The 24,829-nt window shown below is 36.1% G+C and overlaps 1 protein-coding gene across 1 annotated transcript in view; it reads right to left on the reverse strand.

Moving 5' to 3' along the window:
* Window positions 1–24,829, reverse strand: part of LOC146135571 (serine/threonine-protein kinase ATR-like) — a 41,013-nt gene that overhangs the window by 15,078 nt on the left and 1,106 nt on the right. The window contains exons 3-27 of the mRNA XM_083396079.1: window positions 24,501–24,630; window positions 23,029–23,199; window positions 22,202–22,383; window positions 21,924–22,079; window positions 20,051–21,843; window positions 19,347–19,583; window positions 18,228–18,435; window positions 17,923–18,074; window positions 17,557–17,773; window positions 16,709–16,821; window positions 16,194–16,323; window positions 15,169–15,342; window positions 13,853–14,094; window positions 12,503–12,726; window positions 11,749–11,815; window positions 11,009–11,129; window positions 10,100–10,261; window positions 8,860–8,979; window positions 8,180–8,316; window positions 7,172–7,288; window positions 5,595–5,760; window positions 4,687–4,839; window positions 3,394–3,576; window positions 1,721–1,788; window positions 414–608 (exon numbers count right to left, since the gene is read on the reverse strand). Of these exons, the coding sequence (XP_083252205.1) occupies window positions 414–608; window positions 1,721–1,788; window positions 3,394–3,576; window positions 4,687–4,839; window positions 5,595–5,760; window positions 7,172–7,288; window positions 8,180–8,316; window positions 8,860–8,979; window positions 10,100–10,261; window positions 11,009–11,129; window positions 11,749–11,815; window positions 12,503–12,726; window positions 13,853–14,094; window positions 15,169–15,342; window positions 16,194–16,323; window positions 16,709–16,821; window positions 17,557–17,773; window positions 17,923–18,074; window positions 18,228–18,435; window positions 19,347–19,583; window positions 20,051–21,843; window positions 21,924–22,079; window positions 22,202–22,383; window positions 23,029–23,199; window positions 24,501–24,630 (5,618 nt within the window). The remainder of the gene's footprint in view (window positions 1–413; window positions 609–1,720; window positions 1,789–3,393; window positions 3,577–4,686; window positions 4,840–5,594; window positions 5,761–7,171; window positions 7,289–8,179; window positions 8,317–8,859; window positions 8,980–10,099; window positions 10,262–11,008; window positions 11,130–11,748; window positions 11,816–12,502; window positions 12,727–13,852; window positions 14,095–15,168; window positions 15,343–16,193; window positions 16,324–16,708; window positions 16,822–17,556; window positions 17,774–17,922; window positions 18,075–18,227; window positions 18,436–19,346; window positions 19,584–20,050; window positions 21,844–21,923; window positions 22,080–22,201; window positions 22,384–23,028; window positions 23,200–24,500; window positions 24,631–24,829) is intronic.

Here is a 24,829-nt window from a genome sequence, read left to right on the forward strand (position 1 = left end):
AGCTGTTTCAAGGGTTAGACATGAACTTCCTCTGAAACATAAATGCTGTTATTTCAAGCTAAATTCGAATTTATTTTATGCTCCGAAAGGTGTCATGTAACGTTATAAACTGAAAGTTTGGCCAATTTAACCTATATAAATGCCAGTTTATAATTTGATTATGCCCAGTTTTATCTGCTAGGAGGAAGAAATGAATACTGAGCGAAAATTTGGGGTTCGACGAAAGCTGGCAGAATAACATGGGGGTTCGACCGGTTACCAAAGGTTAAAAAACACTGATTATTATTTTGCATAATAATAGACCGTTATGCAAAAATATAGGTAGAAGAGGCTTTGGAGTAAAACACTGGTAAATCTGGACCGAAAATTAAAAAAGTTTATAACTAAAGAAAATATCCTTTAAAAACTTTTACTCTTTATCTGTTAGAAGCCCGAGGAGACTTCGCTGTAGCGACAAGAGCGGTTCCTTGGCGCGGAACGACGGCTGCACCAATCGGAAGCGTAGTTGCCACAGCGACATGACGTCGTCCACATTGCGGCCCTGTGATTGGTCGAAAATGGCGCGCTCGAGGTCGGAGACGGCGTGGAGACGAAGAATAGAGTCGTACCTGCGAATAAATTAAAAAAAAAATAATAAATTGCAAGACCAAAAATGTCGAGTCGACAACATCTTGATTAAGACGTTTCGATACGAGATAATGTTTAATCAAGATTAAGTCGATCTGTTTGACCTTTTTGGCTTTGTAATTTATAACTATCAAGCTGCATTACAGATCCGTACATATAGTGTAACTAAAATGGGGTTTATTGTTGAATTTTGAATTCTGACTGCCGGAACATAGGCCTTTAGTCATTTCGGCCTTTTTGACTGGTCCATCACTTACTGCTTGTCGGAAAACATTGGACTGCGACTTCAGTCTAACACAGAATCCGCACCTTTTAAAAATATCAACTGCATTGCTAAAACTAGAGCATAATACGAAAAAATATTTTTGGTGGTATTGGTACTTGGCGCCGATTTGGCACTGAATTGAAACCATTCCTAATTAGCAGATATTCATATTTTTACGTTAGAGTACCAGATTAGGCTATTAGTAATTTAACGATTTTGAGGTTTGAATAGCACACTGAATCGTTGTGGATTGGCGATTTTAACCCTATTAACAGTATACGCTAGACCTGGGTAAAATACGACCAATGATCTGGCCTGGCCCGCCAAACAAGTTAAAGCGGCCCGCAGACCATTTTTTATAAACTTTTTTGCATAAAATAACCCTTAGCAATTTTAGGATTTAAAAAATAAGTTATTGAAATATAGATTTTAAAATTACCCAGATTTTAAAATATGTTATTGAATAAATACACACGAGGCAACATATCAATGTAATGTCAGTAACATATTTTAAAAGACAACCATTATATTTTCTTTTCTGAATCACCTGCCATATCATCATGTCTATTTTTTAATCTATATTCACCAAGAAGTCCCCAATTTATTTTTTTTGGTTTTGTCACGCAGTTCCACGTCAAAATAATTGCCCAACCTTGTTCTTACACTGAAACTTCAAACTACTTAGCACTATCCACGTACGGCGTGAACTTACAACCAAGGAAAATTGTATAACAAGTTGCCGATAAAACGAATATGAATCGTAATATGCGTCTGCGGGAGGTGTAAAAAAAGTTTGAAATTTGCCAAATCTGCGCAGGTCGTTCTCACCCTCTCTGGTAGGACGCGCTTTCCATGCTGGCCGCTGAGAGGGCTTCGGTTTGGCCGAGGTAGAGGTTCTGGAAAGAGCAGGCAGATATTAAAAAAGTTGATTCACAAACTGTGTACCGCGATTGACTATAGTAAGCCTTTAGAAATTATCAAGTGTACCGCGAAACTTTGTTATTTTGGAAAAAAAGTTAATTGTATTACCTACTATATACTTACCTCTATATACCATACACGCAAGCATTTTAGACTTGATTATACACTATCCATTACATATTAATAATATTGAGACATTTACAAATAGTTTAAAACGCAAATCGATATAGGAATTGTCACCTGATTTAGTGAGAAACAGTGAATAATATACCTGTGAAAAATGTGTTTTTTCCATATGCATTGAACTTAAAAGTTACAAGAATCACAATAGTTTTGCTTTAAAAGCTAATTACAATCGATCGTTTCATCCGCGTTGCTTTATATGTGACGTTTTATTGACATCAATTGAAAATCAGAAATTTAAAAATGTTAACCTGTTATAAATGAGCAAGAATGACTAGTCACTAGTGGTTACATACAACTCACATGTAACAAGTCGTAATCGCATATATGAGACCAGGGTGACCAAAGCCCAACAATTGGTTACTTGGTATCTGTTGTCCCTAAAACCAACGTTACAAGGGGATTCTGAACAGTTTCACAACAATACCTACCCTACATGGTGGCCACGAAATTTTATAAAAAAAAGTTTAAAGATAAACACCTAAAGTTAAATCGCTTGACGTTTTTTAATATAATCCGAAAAACGTTAAAAATGATACCTACTTCTGTATGGGCTTTGATATTCTTATTACGTCTTTGAATTAGTTTGCGTTTTGAAAAGTCTGAAAAAGTCAAACTGTTTATTTTTCAAAAGTCCGTCGATAGTATTTGATTTTATTTTTTGTGCAGCTTATAAGTGAAATGTTTAATATAATCCGTACAATTACCACTTTCAACACAACAACGAATAATAAATAATTGGTTTTACATTGGCACTTTTTTTAACATTTCACTTATAGGCTGCACAAAAAATAAAATCAAATACTATCGACGGACTTTTGAAAAAAAAAAACAGATTGACTTTAAAAAAAAAAAAACAGATTGACTCAAAACGCAAATTAATTCAAAGACGTAATAAGAATATCAAAGCCCATACAGAAGTAGGTATCATTTTTAACGTTTTTCGGATTATATTAAAAAACGTCAAGCGATTTAACTTTAGGTGTTTATCTTTAAACTTTTTTCATAAAATTTCGTGGCCACCATGTAGGGTAGGTATTGTTGTGAAACTGTTCAGAATCCCCTTGTAACGTTGGTTGTAACCAATTTGTTGGGCTTTGGTCACCCTGATCTCATATATGCGATTACGACTTGTTACATGTGAGTTGTATGTAACCACTAGTCATTCTTGGTAATTTATAACAGGTTAACATTTTTTAATTTCTGCTTTTCAATTGATGTCAATAAAACGTTACATATAAAGCAACGCGGATGAAACGATCAATTGTAATTAGCTTTTAAAACAAAACTAATGTGATTCTTGTAACTTTTAAGTTCAATGCATATGGAAAAAACACATTTTTCACAGGCAAGTCACGCACAACAGAAGCCAGACGAATGACGTCACGACCACTTACGTCAACCAGGTTACGGCACTTGTCCCAGTCCCGGTTTTTGACTGCCAGCAAAGTCCGGCCCACCGCGGTGCCCCAGTCCTCTGCAGTTGTCCTGGCAACAGGGTCAGGACCAAGTCGGGACTCCAGCTGGTCCCACTGGCCTAGTCTCCAACAAGCCTCGCTGTGCAGGGGGAGGAAGTCTTTCTGGAAGGAAGAGCGTGAAAGTAGTTTAGGAAAGTAGATTTAAGGGCGTAAAACATTTTATGTGATGTTCCTTTTGCATTGAAACTAACACCCCACCAACCTAAAAGTTTACCACAATAAACGAACTGTGTTGTGTTCTTAAACTTTTAACTTTTCAAAAAACTTGCCTGGTGGACGCTTTGCAATTATTTTGATATTTCGCGGCCCTATACAAATTCAAGGGTCGGTTGACTCATGTTTCTTGTAGTACACAATTGAAGTCACAATTCTTCTAATATAACAACTTTCTAACTCATGCAAAGAATTCGTTGATAGGTATAGTAGAGATGCTTAATGATGACACAATAGACATCGTAAAACACGATATATTATTGAATATTAAAGCATATATAAAGACTAATATTGTTAAAACATAAACTAATAATTAAAAACATTCGCTCGATGTCTAAAGCCTAATGTTTAACAACTTAAAGACTAATTCTCATAACCGGCCCTCTACCACTGCAGCACGGAACCTTGTTTGGTAACCGCTGATGTAGAGTTTACCATTACTGGAGCTTGCTACACAGCGTACAGCCTATCGACATTACTAATAATATGCTTTACCCATCCAAACCCAAGCGCTAGCCCGCATCCTAACTCCATTTACTAAATATTTTGCGTTGTGGTAGGATTCTAGACCAGCGCCATTAGTTGTTACGTCATGCTGGAGTGAACCGCTTTTTGATATGTTCGAGTTCAGGTTCAGGTTCAGGTTCAGGTTCTTTTAAAATACTGTTCAGTTTCGATTCGGCTCCTTAAAGCAGTGGTTCTCAACCGGCCGTTTTTATGTTCAAGGGTGCCAAAAAGTATTGACAATTTCTAAGAAAGTGATTTTTGCTCAATTGGAAAGCTTCTTACGATTAGATACCTTTACATCAAAAGACATTTTCCTACACGTTTTAAGTTAATTGTGTTGTCAGATACATTTATAGTGACGTTTCAGGAAAATACTCGAAAATTCCAGTCGGAGGGTTCAAAATCTATTTATCATTTTTAAGGGGTGCCATAAAGGCATAAAAGGTTGAGAATCACTGCCTTAAAGAGTTCATGTTGTAGAAGAAAGCAAACCTCCCACTCCTTGTGTGCGCTTTGGAAGCCCGAGATCACGCTGATGGCGGTCGCTGATTGGCCGAGGTCGATCAAGCATTTCACGAAGCCTTTGTGATGTAACAGGTCGTCCGGGTCGCTGCTGATTATTTGCTCATAACAGGCCGCAGCGTCCTTTAAAAAACATGCGCGACGTTGAGAGTGAGAAGATTTAAAACCCTTTAGTTTTTGTAGAATCGTAATGAATCAAAAATAACAAGTACGATTTTATCCATGGTGGCGAATTATACTTGGAACCCTAACCAGACAAAAACAACGTAAAACACGATTTAAAAAAAAAACTTAGTTTGTCGACATATCAGCCGAATTACTTATTAGAAACTAATCAAAAATAAAATGTGAACAATAAAATATATTGGAAATTGCGTTCTTCAGACTGAAAGGTGGCGAGTACCATACAAAACGCAACTAACAACACACAATAACAGTCAATATGTAAAGTAAACGAATGTCCGATAAACATTTTAAAACAAAACCACCAAATTTCGATGATTCATATCAACGTTCTTCTCGCCTCGATTCGGTTCGTTTTTAAGAAGTCGAAATAAACGGTGTCTATAGAACAAAAATGGAGCCCGAACTACCCTGCCTAAAAAGAACCACTGCTCAAGCTTTTAAAAAACTGAAGCTAGAACAAAAATGGCGCCTGAACTCGCCTGCTTCAAAAGAACCACTGCGTAAGCGTTCAAAACACTAAAGCGAGAACAAAAATGGCGCCCAAACTAGCCTGCTTAAAAAGAACCACTGCGTAAGCGTTCAAAACACTTAAGAGGGAACAAAAATGGCGTCCAAACTCGCCTGCTTAAAAAGAACCACTGCGTAAGCGTTTAAAACACTAAAGCGAGAACAAAAATGTCGTCCAAACTTGCCTGTAGGGCGCCGGTGCTTTCCAGTAGCTTGAGTTGGGTCTCGGGGGTGGGTTCGACCCCCCGGACCGCCACCACCCCGGCCACACCGTCCGTCTCGTCCATTTCGACGAAAACGCGCTGAAGGAAGCTGGCCGCCTCTGAATCGCACCTACCATCGCACGATTCCCTTGAAAGTGGTTTGGAAAATGTATAAAGTGCATCGATAGAGAGTCGCACGTTGGCTGTATTTCTGTAGGCGCTTTGAACTTGATAAGCCAAAGGGTGTAAGGCAGGGGTTCCCAACCTGTGGTACCACTAGTGGTACGCGAGTATCTTCCATTTTTTTTCACAAACCCTGGATTCACAATTTCATATTTTGTTAATTTGTTTATCTGATTTCGTTTACATAAAAAAATTCTCCTAAGCCTATTCTTATTGTTACGTAACTATTCCCGTTGTTTCGAAACAATGCGATCTTTAAAATGCAGGTCGTTTATTGTCAACAAGGAGCAAAGTTGCTTAAAATCGACGTAAAACGCTGTGGGACAGTGGGCGTTAAAATTATGTCAAATGATTGATCTTGATAGATATAATCTACTGTTTTATAGCTAAAACTACAAATAGCGTTGAATAATGCTAGTTGCAAGCTAAAAAAAAAGATAAAAAATATGATTCGACCAAACTAGTTGTTCTGTAAGATGTGGTACTCGTGACCGTACATAGCGTCCAAGTGGTACGAGTTTGTAAAAAGGTTGGAACCCCTGGTATAAGGTATAAGGTTTGAAAATTAGGAGTTTAGGATTTTAGATGATATATTTTGTGTAGCCATGCACTACGCCAAAATTGCAATTAACTATATTGAAAGAGAGCTACACGTTAACTGTATTTCTGTAGACGCTTTAATTTTTATAAGCCATAAAAGGGCATAAGGTTAGGAAATTTAGAGTTAAAAATGTTAGGTGATTCATTTCATGTGGACCTGCACTACGCCGAAATGGCAATTAATTATATTTAAAGAGAGTCACACGTTGGCTGCATTTGTGTATTCAACGGTTTAATTTTGATAAGCCATAAAAGGGCATAATTTGGAAATTTGGAGTTTAAAATTTAGATGATTTATTTTATGTAGCCATGCACTACTCCGGAATTGCAATTAATTATATTAAAAGGGAGCTACACGTTGGCTGCAATTCTGTACACGCTTCGATTTCCAGGCGCGGATCTAGGATTTTGTTTTGGGGGGGCATGGAATGTTTTTAGAGATGGCCTCACAAATTTACGTCAAAACGTTTCGTCACAGAGTTACACTAAACGTGGCGTCATAAAAAAGTAATTTTTAGAACACTACACAGTTCGTTTATTTTTCAAAGTTTTAGGTTGGATATAGGTGTTACTTTTATATTGAAGCATCTACAGAAAGGGCATAAGGTTTGGAAATTTTTGAGTTATTCATTTCATGTAGCCTACGCCAAAATTTTAATTTTGCATAACATTTTAAAACATGTCATTTATAGCAGGGCCAACATATAATCCGTTTAAAAAGGAAAAACATACATAAAAAACATTGGTATCGCGGACCAAGTTTCATTTTAGCTAACCTCAGGTAGGCCTCGTAGTGCATTAGCGCCCTGGAGTGGGCCCGACAACGCAGTGACGTCATAGCCAGACTCTTCTGGGGTACTTTGGCGAGAAAGGCTTTGGCAAGCTGCCGCTCCCTGTAAAGTTAAGCAGTAAGGGGGTAATCAGTAATATTGGCAGTAGGGGTGTCTTTTATTATGGAAGTTAAAACGCTATTAGGCATATCGATATCGGTAAAACAACTGATACTATTATTGTAATTACCGATTATTTGCAGATAGATTTTCACTTTCTAATTGTTTAATTGGAAACACACAACAAGCCTAAAAAGCAACAATACATAAAGCAAAAAAAAATCTATAAAACCATAGTATTAAGACCAACGACATAATAAATCCAAATACGCAGTTACATCCAGCACAGAATAAGATCGAAATCGCCTGAATAAGACCTAAATCTGACGAAATACGTTCTAAATTCATCGGAATAAGGCCTAAATAGCCAAAATAAAACTGTAGGTATGTGGTATGAGACGATCGGAGAGCATGGGTCTGGCAACCGTTTGTTTTGTCGACATTGGGACGCCCTAATAGTTTTTTTCTTCTTCTTCCCATTGGCCAAAAGGAGGCCGGGAATGCCTGAAGTGTCAGTAATAGGTTCAAACCCAGTCCTCAGGACAACTATTCTCCCAAAGGGAGATGGTGCCGCCACTTGGAGGTAGGGCCCGAGTTGAACTGCGCATCGGCAGAAGGTCAACATTTTCGCCTCTTTGGTTATGGTGCAGGTAATAATATAAGTATCAATAAGGTTATAATTTTAGTATTTTACTGTCCCAAAAAAACCCGGTGTTACCCAGGGGATGGGAAAAAATGGCATGTAGGACACAAACTCCACAGTGATCCGGTTAAAGACCCCCGTCAGGTAAGTGCCCTAGTTTTTACAAATTGTGATGCAATTTTGTTTATATTTGTTTAGTATGCCGCAGGCTTAAAATATTTAAGAACCACTGGCTTAGCTTTCGTTTCCACCTATTGTGTCGAGTCTTTGCCAGCGTTCCTCCACTAGTGGGCGCTGGTTGTCGCAGCCAACGGGTCACGTGATCAAGTACGGTGAAAATGGCCTGAGCGCATAACTGCGAGAGCGGTGAACCGTGAAGTGACGTCACCTGTATCGCATCAGAAAAATATTCACAAATTAGGTATATTTTTATCAAGAAGTTCGATTTGTTACGTCATCTGGTGTTGACCTATTATATAAAAGTGTATATATTCAAACAAAAAAAAACTTAAAAAAAAGACAAATTCTTGTTTAAAATCTCATTACGATTTTAAGAAAACAACTTTAAAAAATCAAACTTGTAATTGGCTGTATTCTTTTTGCAAACAGGGGCCTTTTGAGGACAATAAGGTGCTGTAAACCGCATTTAAGCCTAACCAGTTTCGCTTTTAAGAAGTCTCCAGGAAAAATAAAACAAAAATCATTTATTTTAGTTAAAAAATTGTCTTGGTTTGTTGGAAGAAACTTGCACATCAGTCCTATCTTTAAAAAGAAAATGAGCGTAAAATAAATTCCAAGACTATTCAAAGATTTTTGAAAAAACATGAGGTTTTAAAAGCCTTTTCAAAAAACGTAAACTGAGGATGACAAGTTGACAACAAAAGATTGACCAAAAGACGAAACTTATTTTCGTTTTGATCCGCATCCTCACCTTGGAGTCCTCTTGGGAGCTGGTTCCGGAAGTTGAAGTTGCGGATGCAGATGCGGATGGAGGATTGGAGTGCTCCTTGCGATCCTGCATCTGATCAGTGCTCTCCAAGACCGCCATCACCTGGATGTAAAGAAGGGGAAATTTTGCAGAAGAAAATATTTTGTGAGCATTACCAGAACTTAATGGTATAGCTTAATTTAATGTGGCCAGGCTTGTTGCCTAGCTTGATACTGATAATTTCGGTGATATATCCTTGTCTCTAACGATTTACTATTACATATACATAAGCATTAAGCCTGTCTTAATAATATATGTATCCTTTTTATGAAGTTTTTTGTTTACTACATCCTGAAAGTTGAATTGAATACTGCAAACAATTTTGTTATGCTAACATGAACAAAAAACGCGATCACCTAATGCAAAAAGAGGAAACTTGCCAAGAAAAAATATTTTCAAAGACATTAGCAAAGGAGTCCTAAAATAATAATTCATTGATTTGTATCGACATAAAATTTTTAGAGCTGACTTTATAAAACGGGCAGACTTGAGAAACCTGGTGTATTTCATCTAAAAGTGTTAAGCTGAAAAAGTCTCAATAAATTCAAGGAGAATGCTTCAAAGCGTTTTCAACTGTATTCTTTTGAAATATTTATTCCATTTTTAACTGTATTCTTTTGAAATATTTATTCCCAAGTTATACACCAATGTTTTAATTTGGCCTTCATGGACCTCCTAAAACTAGTCCACGCATACCCAATAGGGTCTGATTTTTTTATTTGCTGAATAATTTTTATAAGTTAGTTGCCTAGCTTGATAGTGATGTTTTCGGTGATATACTATTGTCTTCAATGATTCACTATTTCATATACATCAGCAAGGTTTTGTTTTTAAAGGTGTAATTAATCATTAAAGTGGAATACAATATTTCAATGATTTACTTACGATAACACAATGTGAAAAATGTAGTAAAACGCACAACATTTCTGTGCAAATTAGATCCTAAAGTTCGACGGTTTTAAAACTTTACAATTCTAATTTGATTTTTAAATGCCTTATATATTTAAAGATAAAAACAAGACGAGAAAATCTGATTTGAAAACACAATTTTTTAAAAACAAAGTGCACCAAAACAAAGAATAAAATATATTTTTAGAAAAACACGTTTACCACACTTCTAATGGAGTGGCACGTAAGAAATAAAACTGCACATTCACCCACAAAAAAGCAACAAGCCGTTTACCTCTTCTATGATGAAAGCAGTGTGTTGGTCGTCGCATCGCAGAACTTCCAACACTAGGTGGGGCAAGAGAAACAAGGCCACGTTGATGTCGTTTCGCACCACTGCGGAGCAAGCCTGGGCCACTCGACGTACCTTTGACGCTTCGTCGGCGGCCGAAGTGGCCTAGAGAGAAATACAAAAATAAACGTACGCTTAATATGGATATGAAAGCCCATGCAGAAGAATGGGCAGCATTTTGAACGTTTCGAATAACCCTTTATTTATTTTTAACATAAGTTGAAAACGAATAAAGATGTATTTGAACGTTCAAAATGAGCCTACTTCTGAATGAGCTTTAAGATTTTTATTATGGCTTACATGCTCCAAAACTTAAGCTTGGTTACACCTTAGTAATAATTCACGTTCTCTATAAACCTCAATATTTTAGTGGAACTGAAAACTGTTTTGGTATGCGCTACCTTAAAAAAACAACTTTAACTTTTTTACAAAACCATGCAACTATAGACCATGACGTTTGAAGGTTGTAGTAAGACGAAGTAAGAATATCAAAGCCCATACAGAAGTAGGTTGCATTTTGAACGTTTAAATCCCTATTGCTTACTTCAACGTTTATCAGCCGATCGTGTAAGTTGGCCAGCAGGAATATAGAAACAAAACATATATAAGGTAGCAGGGATCGACCGATAAGTTTAATTACCCTCAGTTGTTAACCTACTATTTTTTATAAATTAGAAAATATTTAAGGTCAAAATTGTTGCATTACGTGCAAAATCAGGCCTTAAATGCCTATATTGGCTTGGTATCTGATCGGTATCGGACGAGTACCGATACTACCAGTTGGCATCGGATGTCAGCTTAAATTCAAAATTGTCGGACATCCCTATACACGTATACCGTACTATAACTTACCATTTGCATGAGAACTGCGCACATCGTCCCAATCCACTCCTGAAAGCCCATATTCTGCTTCCGATGCAAGATAGGCCTCTTCATCGCAGACAGGTTGAGGTCGGATATCTTGAGCATGTAGCTAAAAAACAGAAGTTTCGCGTTTAAGAATAGGTGCCATAAAAAAAAAAAGAATAATCGTTATGCGTTTCGAAGGGCATCGTGTGATCAAATTCCGTAAAGCACTTTTAAGAATATTTTCTCTTATAGTTTTAAGGCGTGTTTAGCGGATAGGGGTGGGGCAAACATACCAAAGACCAGGCTATAGAAGGCCGTATGGTCGCCATGAAACTTGGATGAAACTACGAGAAATGATAGAAACAGTATCGACAGGGCTGTTCAAACAGTTTCTTTTACAATGGAGTAATTAATATTGCCGGAAAGCGTCTAGTTATGGCTATTATTTGACTGGCAAGAAATGGAAATTCCGTCCGGAACGTTTTGTCAAGGTTTTTTTTATAAAAACAGAGATAAAAATTGCATTACTTTTAGTACAGTCACATATTGGGTTTATAGTCCTGCAAAAAGCCACAAAATAATTATTTAGGGGGATAACGTTTAGGTGAAAAAGGCAAATTAATATACGGGGCGCTTTAAGAACTTATTCCTGTCAACGTCACTACACGGCTGATGTACAATTCCGTATGTTTATTTTGTTCGCTTGTTGAATTTCATTGCAATGTGCGGTTTAGATCACTCACCGTGACGAAAGGTGAGGTTCCAACACTGCTTGAAGCTGTTCGGAAAAGCGTCTCCATAAACGACGACCTTGCAACAAGAAATAAAAGTTAAAAGGACCAAATAAATTGCAAAGTTTTTATGGTCGATTTGATATCAAAAAAAAATTAAAAAATGGATTTCGGGTATTTTTGTCGAGATCCGTTACTTAGCATTCTCGAGACACTGTCAAACGTTTCGATATTCGGGTAATAATTCGATAAACCTCCGAGCAAATAGATACATAGCTAAGACCTAATTAGTATCAAAAGAAAAAAGCAGCTAGAAAAATGGAGAATATGGAGGAGATATTTTAATTCTATCGTTTTTGTCTGGTAATTACAATAAGCTTAAAGCAATAATCGAAGGGTTTGTCATTTTAATGTGTTAACTGTATTTTATTTTTGTTATAAATCTGAAAACAGTCCGACACAGACAGAAACCAAACATCTGATGGTTTCGTAAGTTGATAAAAACATTTCACAAAGTGAAAAAAAGATTTTTTGAACTTAGTAGAATATCTTTCTCGACTGCATCACGATATGATTACATCACGGCACAAAAACAACGAAAGTACAACATTGCGACGAAGCAAAATGCCCACATCGCAGTTTGACGTGTCACGAACCGATTATATCCTTAAGTGATCTAATCAAGAAATTATCAGAAAACGAAATGCTCATTATTACAAAAAGTCGCTCTACCAACTGAGCTACACAAATTCAATATTTTTTATACCGGGGGAGTCCCTTCCGGCTTCGGAGCAGTCGTAGACCTTAAGCAGTTCCTGGACCGCGAAGGCTGAGATATCCTGGTGCTTTGGTTTGGCGGCCAAGAAGGCCTGGGCCACGCTTCTGATCAGCTCGTACGCGAACTCCGGGTCGTCGAAGGAAAAACGCGCGACGGTGCCCCCTCCCGACGAGCTTGGGGATTCCCCCTTGGGTTCGGGGGCCGTGGAGAGGCTGCTCGAAAATGGGGCGAGTGTGAAATGTCAGGCCGGGTCGTGAAGGCTTTTTTTTAGTCAAAATGTTGGGGTGACTGTTTAAATCTATGTGAGCACGACTGCACGTATAGTGTTTTTAGTACTTAAATAATGTTTCATGTACTAAAAAATATTTAAATACTTTCTTTCTATCTTTCTTACACTTTGTTAACCTTTAAAAGCACGTCTAAAGGTAAAGGAAGTAATCGTAAAACAATTGATGTGTTAGTAAGATTCCAACTCAAGCCCGTTGGAATACGCGACCGCCGCTTTCCTGGCCAAGCTTTCAATCACACACAAAAAGGAGCTCGGAATACCAGCGCTCGAGTTCAACTCGTATCCAAATCAACGGGATAAATTTCACAAATGCTTTAACCTAGCCGAAGTATAAGTACGGTAAAACTACACTATGGCGAGTCCAAGCACTCGAGTTCAACTCGTGCCTCACTCACCGGAAAAAATTTCGCAAATTCTTCAATCTAGCTAAAGAAAAAAAAAGGTAAAACAAAACTAACGACGAATCAAAATACTCCGTTCAACTCGTATCCGACACTGGGACAAATTTTCCAAACGTTTCAACCTAACCGAACAATAAAAATGGTAAAACTAGATTAATGACGAGTCAAAACAGAGTTGGATCAATTGTAATTTGTATTGTAATTGATGTAATTAATTATAGTTTTTAATGTAATTGAAATTGTAATGTAATTTAAGGCATTTTCATTTTGTGTTATTCTAAGTGTAATTGAAATTTGCTAAAATTTTGGCTCAATACATTAATAATAAAAAAAAATTCCAATAGTTTCTAGTGTTCCACGTTGTTTATTTTATTTGGGAAGCAATGAGACATAAACTGTTTTCCACAAAGCAATAGAAAACTTACTAAATTGCAATTTTGTAATTGTTATTGATGCAATTAATTACAGTTTTTAATGCAATTGTAACATTTAAGGGAGTAACTGAAACTGCAATTGAACTGAATTAATGTAATTGATGCAACTCTCGAGTCCTACTACTTAAATCCAACTGGACCTTTATGCAACGAAAACTCGTTTGGCGACTGAAACTCTTTTTTTCATTTAAAACTGTTTTTTTATCCTACTCACCGGTCAGGCGCAACGGCTCCGATCTCGCCGAGGCATTTTACCGCTAGGAGGCGCACGCTCGGGTTCGAATCCCTGCAGCTGGAGAACAACATGGACACCAGGTGTCGCATCAGGTCGCCCGAGCCGCTCGTGGTCGTGTGGTGGCGCTGGAGAGCGGACTGGTTTTGCTGCAGAACCTCGCGAAGCCGCTGGAGGGCGTGCTCGCGAACCACGCTGTTCTCGTGAGTGATTTGCTTGGACGTCTAAAAATAGCTATGTATTTAAAATCACAATATTTTTATTTTACTTTTTTTAGTAAGGGTTTAATTTGAATAAAACTTTAAAATGTTCATGTTTTCCAAGTTTTCGATGCTGCTTTGGAGTAATTACAAATTGACCATAAAAACTTGCAATCTATTTCGTGTAGTGCCGTTGACAGGAATAGGTTCTCAAAGCGCCCCTCATTTAATTTGCCTTTTTAGTTTCAATTTGCCTTTTTTTGCTTATTTTTTGCGTAAAAAGTTTAGGCCAACAAATATGTGTCTAAATTTGGGGCGAAAAATATAAGTCAGCTACAGGTGACTTTAATACCTCCATGTTTTGCAATTGTTTGTATGGCATTGCACGGAGGTGATTGCAGTATGGCGTATAGCTACAGAGTGCAGAGTCAGTAGGATGAAAAATCCCTACATTGCTCGCCTCAAACCATAACTCTTGATAAAGGAAACCAACCAAATATATTTGCCTTTTGAAAGTAACACAAGCAAATTAACAAAAAACTTTCTAAACAATCCCGAAATAATTATTTCTGACTAAAATCGGTCGAAGTGTTGAATGTTGCTCTAAAATATTTGTATTTTTATTATTTTTAAGCCCTTTCCGTTGATACAAAAGATAGTGAAATCCCCCGCCAACAAGAGTGACACCTAATTTTAAATTCCCTAGAAACAAAAAATCACAAAACAACAAATGGAAACAAAAATCCGCTTCGCATTCTTCTCCGTTTCTCGGCCCACCAAAAAAAAAAAGTATTAACGCGAGATTATGCTAGGTGTGCCGCGTTTTAAAAATATTTTTTTCCTGCGCCTTTTTCCAAAGATTTAGTATGTATACCAAAAACGTACAATGTAGACAGGCTATTTAATTGTAAGCAATAAAAATGGTAAATTTACTTTCCTTATATTTAAAACTTTTTTTTAAATTTGTTACTTTTAATCGCAAAAAGTCGTAAATTGGAAACAATTTAGAAACAAACTCAACTACCAAGTCATTTTGTGCGTCTAAACCAGTGGTTCTTGAATTTTTTTTAGCTTGCGGTAAATAAGAAAAAAATTGACCTGCTCGAGTTTTTCGAGAAAGTTCTGCTCGTTCTGCTGCCTCTTGAGCTGGCGCTTGACGTGGGCGTGCACCTTGGCCAGCGCTTCGTGCTCTGGAACGAAGTAGAGCTCTCCAAGGTTGGACCGAGTGTGCTTGCTGTTGCCAATCACCAGGAACTCCATCGTGGCGGCGACCTGGTACAAAATATTCGCCGATTAGGAGAGAGCGGCTCCCTTTTGAACGTTCGTGAACGGATTAATGCAGGGGTGTCCAACAAGTGGCACGCGTGCCAAATGTGGCACGCGACCAAATAAAAAATGGCACGCAAGCCCCCCTAAATTATTTAATTTGCTATTCAGCCAATTGTAAAAAACACCTATATATTTTTTATACAGTATAATTGCCATTGTTTATTCACAATATAAAACAATCGCTGCAATCACGACAACTACAACTAACAATTACTTCTATAACATTATATTGTAGTGGAGGCTAGCATTCACATAAATATAAAGTTTGGTGTGAAGAAACAGAAAGCAAAAGTCAGCTCACCGACGGACATTTAGATGCAGTAATGCGCACTGCTACTACACGTTTTTATTATTTGTGAAAAACGCTTTTATGATTAGAAATAATTATATTACTAAACTTTGGCACGGGAAGAAGTTACAGAATAAAAATTGGCACGCCGGCATGTTTGAGTTGGACACCTCTGGATTAATGGGTCGAGCTGTCACAAAATATCTAGGCACAAGTCAACGAACATTCCTGACGGTTCATTGTTTTTTAACGTCCGTGTACATATTATGCATGTTTTTCTCGCCCAAGGGTGCAGATAAAGCCAGTACGAGAAGCGTCAAAATTTTATATCGCAAAAATGCAATTGTAATTTCAAAAGCTAATTATTATATGCTGTATATTTGTTTTTAATGTAATCAGATAAGTACAAAAAATACTAAAGTTACATAAAGCAAACGGTACGCGTGCTAGCCTCGTTATCGTCTCTTAGCAACTGAACAGGGACAAGCCAGGAAGATCTACCCACCTGGTCAGCGTGTTTATCGAGAAAGGGCAGCAGCATGACCACCACCTGGCTCAGAATACTTCCCAAGGTCGAGGGGTCAACCGAGCGTACGAGCTGATCCCAGGCCTGACAACAGACCAGTGCTTCAGGGCTGCAACAAAAGGAAACGACACACGATAAATTTAGTTCAGGGTTGGTATTTTGCACTCGCCCGCTTGCCAATGGTAGTCCACCCATTGGCCCTCAAAACACAGTTTTTATTCTCAAATGACCCGAAAATAGAGTTAGAGAACTGGCGACGTTTTAGGTAGTCGTGTAAATTTGTTAGTGTGAATTTTGACAATTCTGAAATTGTTTTTGTTTTTCATTTATTTTTTTATATCTATATATCTGGCAAGCTTTTAGCTATTTAAACGCATGTCAATTACCTACGATAATATTTGTGTTTTAAATTGCCAGTTGTCTTAACGTGCGGCAGACTGCTGTACAATTTGTTCAGGAATAATGTTGTCATTTGACCAATATAGGTGAGGTACCTGTCAATCAGAACTTGCTGAGCCAGACAGAGGGTGTTGATTGTTTTCACACAAGCACTTGTGACGTCATTTCGATCCATCATCTTGAGCAGGCAAATTATGCTGCTGCAAATCTTTAGCACAAATGCAAAACATTTCAATATAATGCCACAGTGGCGATTTTAATTAGTTTTCTACGAATAACTTAATATTTAAACAAGAAAATCTATACAACTTGTGACTGGCTTAGTTAAAGTGAAAACATGATGTAATGTAAAGTTTTATAACAACAGGGTTATTAGTTATTTAAAAGGACAGGGTCATTAGTGAATGTTCAACAAACATTTTTTTTATGTTTTCGTACAACTTTAGTTATAAACATTTGTGTTTTTTTTATTATGCTGTATATAACTTTAGTTGAAAACATTAGTGTACATTTATTATAAGCCTTTTCCAATAAAACTACGATCAATGGTTACTTGGAATCAATTAATGTAAATTGGCCAATGATTATGCATAAAATACAGTGAGGGCTTGAGATACAGTGATTTTTAGTATAACTGACAATATTTTTTAAATATTTTAAATTATCTATCCTTAATAATTATTATTAAATAATTAAGAGCTGTGTCTGATTAATTGTTTAATGAATTAAATAAGTATAGTTTATTCAAGTTACTTTTTAGGCTTCATGATAAAATTATTTACAACCGCAACTTGTGTTAATTAATCAATACAAAAAATGCAATGGAGTATTAGTGCAAATTAAATCAAAATTTAAAATGAAAATCGAATAGAATATCCTAGATTTTTTGTAGAAATTTAAACTCATTACTCGCCATGAGATTTTAAAAAAATGCTTTGCATACCTGCTTCTTTTCTGACAGGGGTATATTCGAAAGTCGAAACTGGCCATTAAAAAATGTTAGCACACTCAAAAGGTGTGGATTGAGAAGCTGTGATATTGAAACATCCTTTTCGTCTGGCGACTTAATCTGATGGATAAAATGTAGCGCCGAACAGACACGATCAATGTCTGTACTCACTGCTGCCAGCAAGTGTTGAATCAAGCTTCCGTAGTTTAATCTGCAAGATGTATGTATTTTTCGAAAAGCCGATCAGGAAATAAAGGAGTATGTTTTTATTACTATTTTAAAAAACAAATATTATTTTTTTAATTTTATATAGTACAAATTAATTGGACAAGTATTGTTTTGGGTGGAACAAGGTCATACAATATCATAGACTCCTTTTTAATTCTTGTTTCTTTTTCAAGGCTCTCAAAAAGGCCATTCAAATCAGATTGCTTCATAACTGCATAGCAGAATATATGCTTGAAATTCTGTATGATGATGTCAGTTGTCTTCTTATCAATAGTTTGAGATAGCTAAAAAATAATTTGATACCTATGTAACTCAAAAATATTAAAATGTATTTTTCCAATAAATTTCAGCTTTTATGAAATTCTGTATTCAAGTTTATCTGTAATTATTAAAATACCAACAAACAATTGTATTATGCCGATCTATAGTCTTCTTACCACTGATAGCAGTTGATTTTTTGTAGTTGAAGCCACAGAGTTGATTGTTACAAAAATAGGAGGAATTAGAAAGGGTAAGTTAATGCTGACAAACTGCTCAATACTTGAATCACTTAACTGTGACAAGTCGTCCAATATGGCAAGAGTTGAGCGACTATTTTGCAGTGGGTTTAAGATGGCTTGAATCGCACATTCACAAATCAGACTTCTGCAAGACAATATGGTATTCTAAGGTTTTTTAGTTTTATTAAGTTTTACCCTAATTACTCAAGCATCAGTACGTAAACCATATAAAAAATACTAATGATTTTGCCGTAATATCCATATAATTTAGGTCAGGGTATTTGGGGGAGGCAATTTATTAATTGTGTGTTTATTTAGACTTTAGAACCACAACTAAAATTGACCAACAGTGTAGTGCTGTTATTAGTGTTTAATTTGCTAAAACAGGTAGAAAAGTTTGAATCATTCATTTTTATGATACAGCATTACTCAAAGCAATCCAACTAGCAGTAGTGATGCAAGCGTTATAGTCACATTAACTGATGACAGTAGAATGCACTAGCAAAGCTAGCAATTCAGGTCAGGCACTTTTAAGATATTTTAATACTGTCTGACCCAAATTGCTAGCTTTATTTGAGTATTTTGCGATAACCGATCAGGAATTAGTTCGACATTTATCTTGCAAGGGTCAAGGTGATTTCCATTATCACATATCCAGTGCTACATTAATAGATGATAATATGTGCATATCAAAACAAACCTTTTGAGCAGGGATTGTCAAACTGTGTGAGATATTCTAACCTTGTCCAGAATATTTTTGTAATTTTGTAAGGCAGTCTATTTGTAATACAAACAAACATGTGAACAAGCATGCAAGACTTACACATCCATTTTAAAACTGATAGAAATAAATAACGAATGCTTTTTCTTGTATTAGGGGTGATAGACAAGTTATGATTTGTGAAAAGCTTGGCGCAAGTTTTTCAATAATTGTAAAAGGAAAAACGTTTCACAATTACCATCTTGGTGGGACAAATATTTTTACATTTTGTTATAACAGAAACATTAGAGCAATCTGTTGCTGGTTCACATGGACAGACAGCCATACAAACATACCTTTGCACTTTCATGAAATTCTGTTCAGCACTCTCCTTCAAAGCCGTTTCAATTTCAAGGTAAGCAGTTGAGCTAACTTGCGATGACTCAACGCACATTAACTTGCAAATTTGCACAAGGGACGAGGAAAAAAGAGGATCAGCCCAACTTTTTGTTCGATTAAAATGCAACAAAAAGCTCCCCGCCAACTTAATGATGTTGCTCTGGAGATCCAACTCTTTTTTATCGATAGAAAACCTGAAACAAAAATATATTTAAATTCAAGTATAATAATTTAATATGAACACAGTTTCATACAAAGCAATGATGATTTAGAGCAAGTTCCTTTATCACAAAATCTCATTTTTTTGAATATTTTTTTTAAATTACAATCAGCTCAGGGTATGTTCGATTCTTAAAATGTATTTTAATAACTATTTTAAGTATCACTTATGGCATTAAGATCCAATTCATAAGTCTCAGATCAAAGGAACGATTTGATAAACTTTAATCGTTTAAATGTGTTTTCAAAAGTAATTTAGCTACAAATTGCTTTAGGATTATATTAATTTAATTTTTGAATCGTCACCAAAAGCACATTGTCAAATGAGTACCGATACTGTCACACAAAATTTGTTAGGGTCTCTAATCCAATATTATTCAACATCATTTAACAGGTATAAATATATAATACTATAGCACAATTTGTATCGTAATTTTCTTACTTAAACAAAGCTTGCAGACATTCAACAACAGCAAGATTCCAGTTTTCGTTTTCTGCGGCCGCTATTTTTGCCAAAGAACAATCTGCCACTTTGGCCTGCAATCTAAGAAAAGCAAAGAGCTGGTCCAGCAAAGATAAAACATTTGAACTTGGTTTATTCGATTTGCAGCTATGTTCAAGAACAGCACAAATTCCAGAAATGGTGGCTTTGCAAACTGTTTCACTAGAACTTTTATCGTTTTTGTTTGAAAAGATAGTCAGAAGTTTAGTGACCGAATTGAAAAGTGTCAAATGGTTTTCATTTAGAATGCCATTGCCAGGTTGTGCAAAGATCACGGCTTTCATGTATATTCCACATGGCAAACAGTGGTCTTGCAAGTTTGCATAAAACACTGAATTTATCAAACTGTTACTAGATAAAGCTTGAGCAAATGGGGTTAAGAGAGATGCAAGGCCTTCAGCTATCATTTCAGATAAGGGAACTTTTTTGGCCGAGTTTAGGAATGTGTTCAAAGCAGATGTAACTGGGAGTATGTAGGGTGAACTCTTTTCGGCATCAACATTGGTGCAAATAAAAGATAGTCTTTGGAGTGCCGCTACAGTTATGCTTGTGTCGGTCTGATTCAGACCCCATTTTGTCAAAACAAAAATCCGCCAAAATGGTGAAATGCGTGAAGGTAGCAAAGATATCCCAGTAAAGCACAGGGAAAGAATAGTTTGTTGCTTGGTCGTTGTACTGTTAACTGTAACACCACTCGAGTTTAAAGCCTGACTTAGTGACACAACAGACGTCTTTTTTAAGTTTCCAGGAGATTTAAGGTCTAACCAATTGTGCTCTTCTATCCAAAGCAGTGAAAACAGCATTAAAGAGCATTCAAGCAATGCTGTGTGTTCTTTCTGTATTTGAAGTGAAGTTCCACTCAACCACAACACCACAACATTGGCGCAATGGATCAAACTGTTATAAATTTTCAAAAGAGGGTTTAAATTATTTTCCGATGCCTTCTGTTGACTGCCAAGAGCTACAAATTCACCAAATAAATTGATAAAAATTTTACTAAACTGTAAATGACGCCCAAAATCCTGGCAACACTTGGCGACCTGTTCGCCATTATTGACTTTGGAAACAATAGTAAAGGTATGTAAAAATGCCTCAACTGCCACTAGTAGTTGGGAAGAGAGTTGAAGAACAGAAAGCAGTCCTGACTTGCTATTTTTCTGAAGTGTGATTGTTTGCGACTCCTTCAACATGTTTTCACACCCAGACGTAAACAAAGCAGTGAAGTCGGTCATGCCTTGTTGCTTCTCCGTAGAAAAAGACAGAACAAGAGAATACACCAGGCACAAATGCATTTCACGTGCATCAGCAGCTACCAAGGAAGAAAAGTCCTGTCTGGCGACCCAACAAGCAATTTGATTGCATTGACCAAGTACGACTGACGATACACCACCGTCTCTTACCATACTTTCTAACACAAACACCAACAAGTGCTTGCATATTTTAAGCGTAGATCCAATCAGGCAATTGTTGGGTACAATGGAAACTAAAGAACTGGAAAAGTGTCCAAGAAGCATCTTTGTAATATTCTGTGATAATGCATTTTGTGTTTTGGCACCAAATGCGCTTTGGCAATGCTTAACTTCAAAGAGTTTGGAAAAGTAGTTTTCAACGGAAGAACTGAATTTGTTTATTTCTTCCGCAGTAAATCCAGCTTCTGTATACTGATTGCTAGACAATCCATTTAAAGCAATATCAATTAAAGAAAAGAGGACTGGGATGAAATTGTCAATAGTCTAAAAAATAATTTAAATTGTTTATCACCAGCAAATGCATAAGCAATATACTGACTAAAATTTTCAAGTATTAAACTTACCTCATAATCGATAGAATTAAAATCGATAAATTTGGTCATGAAATCCAAACTTTTTGATTTCAATGGCAGGAATCCAAGTTCAATTTGTTTTAGCACACTAGATATAAGTTTTGAAACTTTTAAATGTACAAACTGGCACACATCGCATAATAAAACCTAAAAAATAAATAAGTTAAAAAAATCTACTTGCAAGGGTTAGAGACTACACAGAGTTACGTTCAAATACATAGTACAACTAGCTCTGTTAAAACATAGATAAACAATTTTGTATTTCCTACATTCAAAAGTCTTGTAGATGCTGCTTGCATTGCCTCTATTTGTTCAAATGTTGTCAGCACCAAGTTTCGACTTTTGTCGGTTGTTCGGTGTTGATCCGAATTAAAACTATTCAGCAAGATGGTTTCAACAGAATTTACATTTTCGTTGACATCAAAATAGTTCTCACTGAAGGTGCAAAGTTCTTGAAAAAAATAATATTTTTAGGATGAAATTTTTATAACTGACACGTTCTTTGTACAAAACAACACTTCTTTAACTTACATATTGGAAACAACAATAAATAGTAGAAAAGGGCAACAGCCAACAGTGAATTAATATCTTAAGCTAAAGGGAAAAACATACTACATCAGTGTTTTAAACATCTTACGGCTTACGGCACCCTTCAAAAAATAGTTAACAGATTGTGAAACATTTATTGTCTATAATTTTCGTTAAGTGGTTTACTGTATTGCTACAATAAACGCAATTGGAACAAGTGACACAAACAGTTATGGCAGCTGGAAACCACTGGGCTACATAGCACAACAGTTTCAGACTGGTAGTGGTTAGTCAATAGTTTGTAAAAACAAAAAATAAACACATTTTTTTTAAATAGTGCCTAGACAAAACAGGGGTAAGATATGCCAAGATGTCTAAACTGTTGTAATATCTATATGCATTATACATATATATGTAAAATGTATTGCCATCTTAGAATGTAACGACCTATATCTATGTGATGCAAAAAATACATATGTTATACAAAGTAGAAAGTATCGGTACGATGCACAAAGAGGTTTAGTCTTAAGATTGCAATGGAAAAAAAATGTAATAAAACAAATTTTACCCATATTGAGGTTTACAAGTTGGGTTATCATGCGACTGTAGATGGTGATGTTCTTGGTTTTAATTAGTTCATGTAACACAATGTAAAGCCTCTCAACATCTTCATGAATCATGGAAATGTTTTCGCTAGAAAGTAGGCGGAGTAGGGTGGTGGCAAGATGGTACAAAAAGTCTGAAAAATAAGAAAGTGGTTTAAAATGTGTGCTATAATAAAGCATGTAAATCAAAATGGTTGAAAACTATTTAATTAAATGAGAAAGTTCAGCTTTAGCCTGACATATAGGTATCATTTATTTATATTACATTTGAATTGTAATATTACATTTGTATTGTGCCAGTTAAAATAAAATATTAAATATACTTATTGGCTCACACATTTCAATTCCATAATCATTTGAAATTAGAATTGCTTTAATTTTTGTTGCACAGTAAAACTTTGGTTAACAAAATGGCCTATTACAGTGTTTTTTAACTAGTCTAGGAGTAAACATTTAAATAATTTTAACACAAAATTAACTTAGAGTGTTCACATCAAATTTGATTCTCTTGTCTATGGTAGGCTATATGGCAGGGGTCGGGAACCTGTGGCCTGTGAGCTATATATGGCCATTTTTGTGACACCATATGGCCCTTTTGATGAAAGAATTTAAATTGCTTGCAGAAAAATCCAAGCGATTATTTCTCAGCATGATCTCAAATAAAACTGCACTCGGCCACGGCTGCTTTCCTAACTTATCTCCTTTTTTGTTACACACAGTAGCAAATTTTAGCGTTACACAAGAATCCTATTTGTTTTTCGAGACTGCTATCCCACTTAAAGGAATCTCTTGGTATCCAAAAGGTTCTATTCTTTCAACGGAACTCTGTAATCAAAGGTGTGCAAACTTAGCTAATTCATTTTTGGTGCATAGCATATTCTGTACTTTAAGCAAGAACAAAACAAACAACCCTTCTTAATTTGCTATTTTGTGACAACCTATAACTAAATGTTAAAAAAAGTATAATATGGTTCTCATGGAAATACAATCAAGAATATTTGGCTTTTATGGCTCCCTTGGCTAAAAAGGTTATGGCACAACAGGGTGTTATTTAATAAAAAAATGTATATATTCTTAAAAATTGTAATATTTTCTATACTAGTAACTGTGCTAGACCTATTCAAACAATTGTACATGTACAACAAAGGGCAAAACATCAAAATATATTTTCCCAGATTTTGCACTGATCATGAACATTGTTCAATTTCATGAGTTGTGACATTCCAGTTAACAACTTGGCAAAAATGCCATGAAGGGTACCGCAATCTACTCATATTTTCTGCTTTAGGACAGAAAAGTTAAATGTCAACTATGATTTTAGGAAAAACTCTGATATAAATTGACAAAGCTCGCTTTAGAAAAATCCTTTGGACTTACATATGCAAAACAGGGTTTTAGTACAAATTTATAAAAACAAAAAACGTCACAAAGTTACCAATACAGCTGTTCAACTGTGTTTCTTTCTTGTCTGGAGCTGAAGCATTATGTTGCGATGCTGATGAAACAAAAACTGGATGGGGAAAATGGCTAATCAAGTGGTTCAGGAAGCTTATCACCATGTGGGTCTAAAGAAAAATAGTACACTAAAACTATGCAACATAGCATCCTGCCTTGTCGGGCCCCAAGTTTAAAAGCTTGGCGTGCAGTTGCTGTATCAGCCAAGGCCATTGCCACACATTTCATAAAACATTGCTGCAAAATGTTTAAGAGCGAAAAACAATGAAACGCAAAAATTCAGTTGAGATTGATTATCTGAGGTAACTC

The sequence above is a fragment of the Ascidiella aspersa genome, chromosome 8 (genome assembly GCF_963924565.1).
Source record: "Ascidiella aspersa chromosome 8, kaAscAspe10.2, whole genome shotgun sequence".
NCBI classification, from domain to species: Eukaryota; Metazoa; Chordata; class Ascidiacea; order Phlebobranchia; family Ascidiidae; genus Ascidiella; species Ascidiella aspersa.